The sequence below is a fragment of the Trichechus manatus genome, unplaced genomic scaffold (genome assembly GCF_000243295.1).
Source record: "Trichechus manatus latirostris isolate Lorelei unplaced genomic scaffold, TriManLat1.0 scaffold00075, whole genome shotgun sequence".
NCBI classification, from domain to species: Eukaryota; Metazoa; Chordata; class Mammalia; order Sirenia; family Trichechidae; genus Trichechus; species Trichechus manatus.
Window position 1 is genome coordinate 6,068,859 of NW_004444011.1, and position 10,159 is coordinate 6,079,017.

A 10,159-nucleotide genomic window follows, 5' to 3' on the forward strand; every position below is an offset into this window, starting at 1 on the left:
GATAGACATGGGAGAATTCAAAACAATCTTACCCGTTTTATTAAAAGACATTGGGAAGTTAGAAATGTTTATCTGAAATATCCTTTTATATTTAAGCAACTTTATACTTAAGCAACTTTCAAGATGAGTAGGAAAAAATATCCTCTTTAAAATGGACATATTTTGAAGTATGGTGAAAGTGTTAAGCCATAAATGAAACATGACATTTTTATAAATAATTTCAAAAATAAGTCCATCATAAACACGTTGAGATGTAAATAAAGGCTTTTAGTTCAGGGTTGATCTTACATAATTTGGTTTTGTGTAAGTCAAATGACCATCTACTAGCATTTGAAGTTGATTTAAGCCTTTGAGAAATATTTTTCATTCTTTATATACATGCTTATCCAAGCTAAAAATCTATCTTGAAACTTACATTAACTTTTGTCTTAGAACATCATGAAAGGTTTAGAAGAATAAGTTAAATTCACCAAAATTGGCAAACATGGATAACTTTTACTTCAAAGATTGTAAATAAACAGATAACATCTTTGAATTGGGCTTTCAAGCATTTATACAACAAAGCATGGGTACTTCTCAGCAACATCACTATTTAAGACAGCAATGTATTCTTGTTAGCTTTTACCTGCTGTAATCCATTATGGGGTTTCCAAAACTTCTGCATATTGTGCTTTTCCATATCAAATTTTTATTAAAGATCATAGCTAATTTCTAAATGAATATCCTTTTTATTGGATTTTTTCCAATTACAAATGAAATTTAATTTTACATCTATAATTAGAAACAACACAGTGGGACTGTACAAATTTAAGACAAAATAAAAATATATGTATTTTGTGGCTTCATAAAATTTCATTTACTGTATCTTTAAAAGAAAGCATAAGTAACAGCAATATATGCAAAAGTAATGATTTAATGACTATAAGCAAGACAAAGCAATAGAATTGTGCTTCTTTTACAGACTTGGGACAATGAAATGTTTAGCTACAATTTTCCCATACAAACATGAAACAATATTCATATAGAATAAACACCCTCACAAATAACTGATGGGTGATGAAAACACACCAAGTTCGACCAAAGCAAAACATAAACTGAAAATTGTTGAGGTTATACATATTTTAAATTCAACATGCTTGTTCTATTTAAAAATTTATACCTGTAGAAGCTAATAATTGCTTCAATTTCCAGACATTAGAGAAGGCATATTCCATTGTTTATAACTGTTAAAGTAACTCTTAAATTTGAAATTACTGCTATACCATGTATTAAAATATTTTAGATAAAATGCCTTCTTCTAGCAACTCGGTTTATTTAAAAAATTGTTTTAGAATTATAGTGATAAATGTACATTTTAAAAAGACATTAACTCCATCATAATCAATGGAAAATGAATACATCCTTTCAATATTTCTTAGGTGCTTTCCTTTACTGCAACAATTAAAAGTAAACATGTATCACTAGAGAAAAGTCAACATTATAATGACTTGCCAATTGCTTTAAAGAGAACAGAATTTAGAATTAGATATCCACATTAAAAATATTCTATGCTCATAAACAAGGCTGAAATGTATCTGCAAAGGTCGAACCAGTTGGGAGAATTTTAACAACCATTTCTGAGTGCATGAAACACAATATTTTTATAGTATTTATAAATATATCATACAATACTGTTTCCTGTTATGTCATATACCAATATGGCATTGTACAACAAGCAAAATGCCATCTGATTCTTACAAAAGCGAATCATTTAAACAAGTCAGTAAAATAAACGGTAGTACCCGCTTTTAGGCATACAGATTGTAAAACTGAAGTTGACTTTGCTTTGATCGGTTTTGCACAGCAACAGATAAGTAAAAATGAAACACAGGAATCAGAATGGCTAAATAAGCAAGAAATCGTTATTCACAGTGACATGGCTACATAGAATGCATTATTCTATGCGTATTCTTTCCGTTTTGTTGAATTTCAAGATAAAAAGCACTTGTTTTCTACAGGTTCACACAACAGCATAATAACAAGAACAATGAAGGAGAATGTAATGTAGGAGTTTAGTTGAGATTAACAAACTATGGCCCAATGCTTATATCCACTGCAGAATATTTCCAAATCCAAACAATGGTTACAGAAACCATTTCACAACGTTCCTAATACACAGGAGAAAATCTTGCCTGTCTCCCCCAAAACCAATTCTCCATAGAAACAATCTTTCTTATCAATTAACGTCCATATGAATATCACATCTAGTCCATCTTTTATAGCCAAATTTAACATCACTACAAAAGAAAGCAAATTGGACGATAATCACATGTATTAGCATCTATAAAGCTGTAATGGCATGAAGATATCTATATAAATCAGGGGTTTAAAATTTTTTTCCTTAACAGTCTCAGGTTCAACCAGATGAAGTTGCTGATGACCCATTTACGGATGATTTTCGAGGTCTATTGGCAAAGGAAGATTGATGGTTACCGCTGGGGCTGTTGCTGGTTCCGTTCATAGTACTGGAAATGTGAGGAAACTGAGGATGAGGAGACTGGACTGGAGTGCTGGGGCTAGGCAAACAAGAAGAGGTGGAGGGAATACCTCCTGCTGGGCTGTTGGCCTTGTCACTCCCAGAGTCACTTTCCAGTTCTCCAGCATTTGTCAGTCCATCTCTCTGGTGACTGATCTTCATTCTTTTACAAGTAGGTCGAACTCTGTATTTCAAAGGAAGCGGTCCATTCTATGAAGTTAAAAGGAAAACAAATCAGTCAGTCTTAACTCTTAACATATATATACCCTGCCACCATAGTCTGAGATTATGAGATATGCTGTTTACCCTTCTCCAGGTATAAATGTAGGCAATATCCATTAGTGTATAGTAATCCTTTAAGGGTTCCTCTTCATACATGACATCAATCTATTGAAAAATAATTAATTTCAATTATTAAATGTCATAAAGAATAACAAAGATAAATCTACATTTTTCATCACCTAAGAATACAAAAATGCTTTAAAAACATTTTCTCTAAACATTCAGCAGAAGAATAAACATTCCTCTTGCAACTTCAAATGAGGAAAAATAACTCTTTGAAATTACTAAGAGATCTGTTTTGATAGCATAAACAAGATTCATGTCAAATGTTTTAAAAGATATTTCCAACTTCAGTACTAAATTTTTTAAATTTTCTACTGCTTTTTTTTTGGTTCAGAATCCAAGAAGAAAAAAATAATTAAGTTTTTAAAAAACATATATAAAAAAAACATGAAGACTACAAAGCAGATACCTGGAAAGTATTAGGTATATCCATTTTACTTCTGAGAAATTTTCTTAGGTGCATCACAGTCATTGCTGCTGGGCATCGTAAATATCTTTTATCATTCACCTAAGAGTACATTTAGAAAAGTACATTTTTTTTCTATTTCTAACTTTCAGATAAGAAAACAATTTTCAATTAGATTGCCTAAAGATGATAAAGGGAAGTAATACCAAAACTGGGATGTGACTAAATTCCGAACTAACCATACTCTGAGTTTATTAAGCAAAACTTTAAGTATATCAAAATATTAAACATGAATTATTACAATATTTTATAAGAACAGCAATCATATAAAATAGATTCTAAGTAACTATGGGATGAAGATCACTCTTAAACATCAAACATAACACCTTTGTATTTGGTAACATACACCCTTTAAAACTCTAAAAAAACATTGTTTATTCTATATGTTTTTGTAACATAGAACATACCATACCTCCTCCTTAGATTTCTCTTTGTCTTTGTTTACTTTCCGATCCAATCTAAGAAACAGATCATTTATTAGTAACACAATGTACCTAGTAAATATATTAGCATAAAATATATTTCCTAGAGAATTTACCTGTTCTGGTCAAAGAATTCAATGGATAAACTTATTATCTCATCGTCAGTTATAATTCTCTTGTCTTCATCTGCAACTTCTCCTCTATCTTCATTAGAGCCATTGGCAGCTATAGAGACATTGTGAAATTCAACTTAAACATTACATATATGTATAGTCGAGAATGGAAGTGGTACTTTAAACTCAATTTTAATAAAATTTAATTACTGGATAAGAAGTTCTCCCCCAGATAAAATGCTTTCCTCCCCTCCAAAAAATTTACCATCAGCTGAAGGATGAGCTGCATAAAAATCCCTTCTTCTCTTCATTTCATCTGAAAAAAGAGAAGAAAAAAAAATTTAAACATTTGGTATAGCAGGTAAAATCACTGGATAATCTTTTTAAATTCATTTTTTAAGTAAGTTACTAACTTTTGAAAAGCCCTGGAACTAATTTGTACACGATATCTTGAAGAGTTTTATCTGACCTGAAAAAGAATAAATTAGAAAAGTAAACAATCAACTAAATATATCAAAGATTACAGAGGTAGTTTTTATAGCTTGTTTTATTTGTGCTACAGTATTTTACTTGATCATGACACTCTATAACTACATAAATAAGATGAAAAACAATTATGAGTGTAAAATTTCTCTATTAAGTCAGTAGAAAAATATTTTATATTCACTAATACTTCACATGGAAACCCTGGTGGCATAGTGGTTAAGTGCTACAGCTGCTAACCAGAGAGTCAGCAGTTCAAATCTGCCAGGCACTTCTTGGAAACTCTATGGGGCAACTCTACACTGTCCTATAAGGTCGCTATGAGTTCGAATCAACTCATTCAACAGGAATACTTCACATTCACTGAGTCAAAAAGTGTGCCTTTCAAGTCACTAAATTAGCTAGTACGAATAAAGAGAGAAAAGAAACACTTTTAAAACATTTACGTTTGCCTGTCATGAATTCAATGAAGCAATGCAAAAGTGGAGAACTAATTCAGTTTTTAAAGGACAGCAAAAAGAAAAAACAATCTTAAAATCACTTAATATAGAACCTGGTCTAAAGTTGGTCACCATTAAAACGGAAGGAAATTAAAGAGCTATCACATTCAAAGGTTCTACAAAGAAAGAAATATACAGGGTAGCCTTCACTAAATCGTGCAACTCCAATGACAATTACAAAGATTTAAAACATTTTTGTACCTTATATTCAGGAGTGGTCTGGTTTTGTGAACTTGGACATCACAGATAGGACAATATTTGCTGGTCTCCAGGTAACGCACAATACATGTTTTACAGACTAAACACAGGAACACAAGATGTAAGTTAAGAATTAGAGATAAAGCATTAAAATTAATGTCAGAAACCAAAAACTAGCAATAGCAAAATGTTAAACGCCAAAATGTATTTCCAATTAAATAAACTAAGCCAGTTAATATCCTGAGAACACTTATATATTGTATACTTGTAAATAAACTATTAACAAGAAGTTACTAAGTATAAGAGAAGAAAATGACTCCATCACTTTGTCCCAAGTACCCAAGAATTGTGAGAATTAATACCATAGTTTTCAAATTTCAGGATGAAATGTGCAATATACATGACACAAAAGAGGTCTAAAGCTCTGTACTTACAGGAATGTAGACATTCTATTATGGTTGTGGCATCAATGAAGTACCCTCCACAAAGCACACACATTAGGTGCGGATTTAGCTCAGTGATTTTGATTCTTGTTGTTCGATGCATTTTTGCTTGATAAAAGATCCTGCAAGACACAGAAATACTGGCCATAATTCACAGAAAGAGAAATGATTATCTCCAACTTCTAGTAATTTTACACTCTGAAATACTGCAGGAGTTCATAGAACTCGTTTAATACTGTACAGCTGGACTGTCCCACTGTTTTCTACAGAAGGAATTTACTAATCAGACTCCAAATCAGTTCTACTGAAATGGTGAAAAAGGATCCAACTGAAGTTACTTCTGGTCTGTTAGGTCATTCCTGGAGGCAGAAGAAAAGCTCTGGGGTGGGGGCTGGGAATTGAGACTATTCGGTCTCTTTCTTTCATTTGCCCTCCAACCTAGCAGCCCCAAAGCTGCTGCAGACGCCAAGGAGTCCCCGCACGAATTTACCAACCACTAGGGCTCGTTCCAGATCTCCAAATTTACTGTAAAACTTCCTCATGGCTCTTCAATCGAAAATCCCAGAGCATGCCCTGGCTACCCAGAGGTTCTTGTTGTTTTAGGCGGTTTCTACGTTTCTACGCGATACAAATGGAAAACAAATTCTGTTCTATCTGCATCACTGGCATTTCCGGAGCTGGGTGCTGGGGCCGCAAGAGAAGCACCTCGAGTCGGCCTCGGGCTGGGGCCTGGGCGAGGCGGACGCCTGGGGGCCGGGATGCAAGGGGCGGATCCGGCGGCGCCCGGGGCTCCGTCTCGCTCCGGATTCGGAACTCGTCTCCGTCGGGGGTTTCCATAGCAACTTACACTTACACTTGGCATCCGGCCACCACTGCAACTCCTCGCGGAGCCCAGCCTGAGCACCGAGCCTTAGCGGGCAGGCGGCGGGTCTTGCTGGGCAGCCCGGCAGCAGCGGGCGCGGGGGGCGGGGCCGGCGGGGGGCGGGGCCGGCGAGGGTTGGGGGTGCGGGCGCCAGCGGCGCGGGGGTAAGGCCGTCCCACGCGGCCCTAGGAGCTGGGGATGAGGATCCCGGCTGAAGGTGACCCGGCAGGCAGCTTGGGAGACCCCCGTAGCCTTCAGCGGAGACTGGAAAAGGAAAATGCAAACCACATTCCCAGCCATTTCGGATACTCTCGGGGGCCTCTTTCCACGTCGACTTGGTGCGAGGAGCTTGTTTCAGATCTTGACTCATTCAGTCTCTCCTATTAGCAATCACTAGGTCAAAAATTTCACAAAGGGATCTTTTGAGAATTGCCAACTGTGCACTTAGCCCGAAACCGTCAGGGCTAAAACTGCAGAGATGTTTATTGAACTGAACCTCTTTAAAGCTTCCTTTTCTAATATGACGTTCTCCTGTAGATTAGACGAGCGATACAAAGTTTTGGAAAGACTGAAAACTAACATCTACTTTACAAGAGGGGGAGTGGCAAAGCCCTGCGTTTTATTTGAACCAACTATGCTGCAGGCAAGAAAAACTAATCTGTACGATAGTGAGAATATATAAAGAATCATGTGACCAGCCCATTCCCAAAGCTAAATCAACACCTTGTCAACACTGAGCAACGATAAGAGAGAACAACAATGTCATTTTCTCAGCTTGACGCCCATACAAACCCCCACATGATGAAATTATATTCCCAGTGGATATTATACATTACAGAAAAGTCATGATGGGGAACTGTCAGCAACAATACACCAGCGGACAATCAGAGAAGTCAATTATTTCTTGTAGTATTCTTGAAAAAGTCATTTCTTTCCCCCACATTTCATTTCAAAACCTAAAATAAGACTAAGTGTCTAGACCTGTCTGAAGTACATTCTGAAAGCTGCCTTGAATAGAAATCTAGGAACTTGTGAAACTTGCAGTAAGATGCGGCTAAGGTTTTGATTCTTAGCGAATTTTAATACAGAAGAAGGAAATACCAATCAACATACTTCAATGGTTCAAATTAAAAGCTTTACAGTACTTTTAAAAAAGGTAAAAACCTGTCTTATGAAAGTGCCCATAGTGGCAACCAGCGACCTCAACCAGAAAACTTCTTGTGTGACTCCTCAGTTATCTTCGGATTACTTGTTTGGAAGAACACTGTCTAATTTTTGTGACTATATATCTAAGTGGGGCTGAAGAGGAGTTGTCAGTAGAGCAATGTCCCTAAAGATAACCAACATTTAAATCCAATTGTACTTGACTATTAAAGATCAGCCTCCTAGATTCTTAAAGAAAACTCTCCTTGTGAAATCACAGCTTTCCTAGAAAGATGGTTAGCAAGATGATACTTCAGTGTCTGCCTGTGAAAGCACATCACACTAATGCCATCGATCATCAAGTTTACGAAGGAACTCAAATAAAAAGCTTCCTTTATTTCTCCTCTACCTTACAGTAAGATATCACATAAACACAAATATTAACAAACAGAACACTCAAACCTCAGTAGAGGATTATCTACTTGTTGTTGGCTTTTAACATTTAAGTCACACATACTTGACCAAAATCCTTTCAGATTCATCTTAAATCTTAATTCACACAATTCTTCCACCTAAGTTCAGAAGAATCTGGCCACAATCCTATCACCATCTATAATCTTAATATATATCACTTTGTTAACTTATATAAAAATCAGTTCTTTATCTTTTTATCTCATCTGAGACATCTGAAAGTACTGGCAACCTAATGAAGACATCCAAAGAGTTTCTTGACATGCCTGACAAGGTTTGAGAAACAATCTCTTGAACCTTAGAAATGAAAGCCTTTTAAGTTTCAACACAGAAACTGCCAACTAAGCAAACAAATTGCACGAAACATACAATGGAAAAAATACTTAGTATTTAAAACTTGCCATTATAACATACTCAGTTGGGGCTGTCAGTTTAGTTGGAGGCCTAATGCCAGTAATGTCAAAATGAAGGAAAACAGAAGCAAGTTCTTAAGTTAACAACCGGCTTGACTATTGCAATCTAAGAAATGCAAATGAACTCCATAATCCTAGTATGAGTTCATAGGCCAATACAACCAATACAAGTATGAGCAAAGTTGGGGTGGTTGAAGAGATTCCTGAGAAGAATTTTGGGTATCTGGGCACTTAACATACATCCAAGAACTTGGTGGTAGAGTATTAATAGTGTTACCAAATGCAATTAAATGCTTAATTTTCTTACAAAAGCTTATACACACACACACACACATATATATACACACATATATATGTGTGTGTGTGTATGTGGGTGGGTGTGTATACACACCACACATACGTAGTGACATAAGCTTTAAAGATACTGTTACTGGGAATATAACTTGCACAGGTAGGTTTTTTTTCAAACACATTTCACTGCATTTTGGGGCAGATGTATGGGAATGAACTCAAGTATAAAAAAGTTATAATTTTGCAGATAAAATCAACTTCTTAGAGATTTCTGATGAATCTACTTGAAATAAAATTCAAATGCTAATAGATGGTCTCATAACTTGGTATGTATGGTCAACACAGTGCATCCTTTAAGTACCAAGTCTTTAGTACAGCTTATTTTGTTTCCAGACTTTGGTGTTAAGGGTCCTATAAAATATAAGCTGAACTACCCATAACATTCTGTGTACCACCAATTGATACTTGGGTTTGCATAAATATTCTCGGAATTTTGCATACTTTGAGGGAAGAGGTTAATACATGCTTCTCTTCCAAATACTGAACTATGACCACTAAGCCCACTAAATCCTTTTATTACAATTGGGAATGATCAAAGTCTCTCTACTTGTTTACTTCCAATTATTAACTGTAAATCTCCGGGAAAAAGATCATGCTATATCGGTGTCAAGCCCCAAAGACTGCGTAAACATTTACAATCAACTTTTTGGTGCTCTTTTTCCAAAGCGTCTTTTTACATGACCTATGGTAACATTTAGCAAAAACTATAAAACGTAGTCATGATTCTAATTGCATCCCACACTAGACGTTAAGAAAAAAATGATTGTTTCCCAGAGGAAAAAAAGAAAGAAAAAAAGGGGGAAAAGGAAAAAGAGAAAGGAAACCTCATGTAAGACTAACGTCCAGTCACCATCTTCACTCCAAAAAAAGCTCCAAATTTGAAATGCCCATTTCCCAGTGAGTACGTCTCAAGTGATGTTTAGAGAACTTATCCAACACTCCCCACAAATACTACCTTGAAAACTTTACCATTTTAAACACAAATGCAGGAGACCTTGGAAACAACTGGGAACCGCCATCTTACAAGCCATCCAATTTCACACAAGTGTTCCTCCAACTTAAGTTAATAACATTTTTGTTTGGGCTCTCTCCAGGCTAACATCCACCTTATCGGGATCGCTGCACCCCACGTAATCCGTCCCTATAAAATGGGGGCGTTCTCTGTATGTTTAAACCCCTCAAAAGCCCTTTCTTCGGGAGAGGTGGGAAACCACTTGACCCAACCAGCTCCCGATTTCAGGAACCCGTCCCCGCTTAACCAAAATCTACCTCTCAACAAAGGGCGCTGTGGCCGGGAGAGCTGCAGAGGCTGAAAACAGAAGTGTTCTTCTCGGGGGCCATGTGCGTCGCGAGAGTGTAGAGGGGCGCTCGGGGGAGAAAGGAACTAAAACGTGGGGCCGCGGCGCGTCCGGGGCTGGAGCGGGCGGCGGCGGC

At 36.4% G+C, this 10,159-nt stretch overlaps 1 protein-coding gene across 1 annotated transcript; it reads right to left on the reverse strand.

Moving 5' to 3' along the window:
* Positions 1-673: 673 nt before the first annotated feature.
* Positions 674-5,601, reverse strand: BMI1 (BMI1 proto-oncogene, polycomb ring finger). The gene is made up of 9 exons (XM_012556712.1): positions 5,477-5,601; positions 5,046-5,142; positions 4,275-4,330; positions 4,127-4,177; positions 3,865-3,973; positions 3,739-3,784; positions 3,270-3,368; positions 2,822-2,902; positions 674-2,725 (listed from the first exon to the last, which is right to left on the reverse strand). The coding sequence occupies exons 1-9, from the start codon at positions 5,586-5,588 to the stop codon at positions 2,396-2,398; spliced, it is 981 nt and encodes a 326-aa protein (XP_012412166.1). The 5' UTR covers positions 5,589-5,601; the 3' UTR covers positions 674-2,395.
* Positions 5,602-10,159: the final 4,558 nt, after the last annotated feature.

Bases quoted from the DNA above. Each gene is read 5' to 3' on its own strand.
- BMI1 (XM_012556712.1), bottom strand. From the start codon at position 5,588: ATGCATCGAACAACAAGAATCAAAATCACTGAGCTAAATCCGCACCTA. The intron at 5,143-5,476 runs GTAAGTACAGAG...TCCTGTGTTTAG, and splicing joins AATAGAATGTCTACATTCCT to TCTGTAAAACATGTATTGTG. The intron at 2,903-3,269 runs GTATCTGCTTTG...ATTTTTCAATAG, and splicing joins ATATACCTAATACTTTCCAG to ATTGATGTCATGTATGAAGA.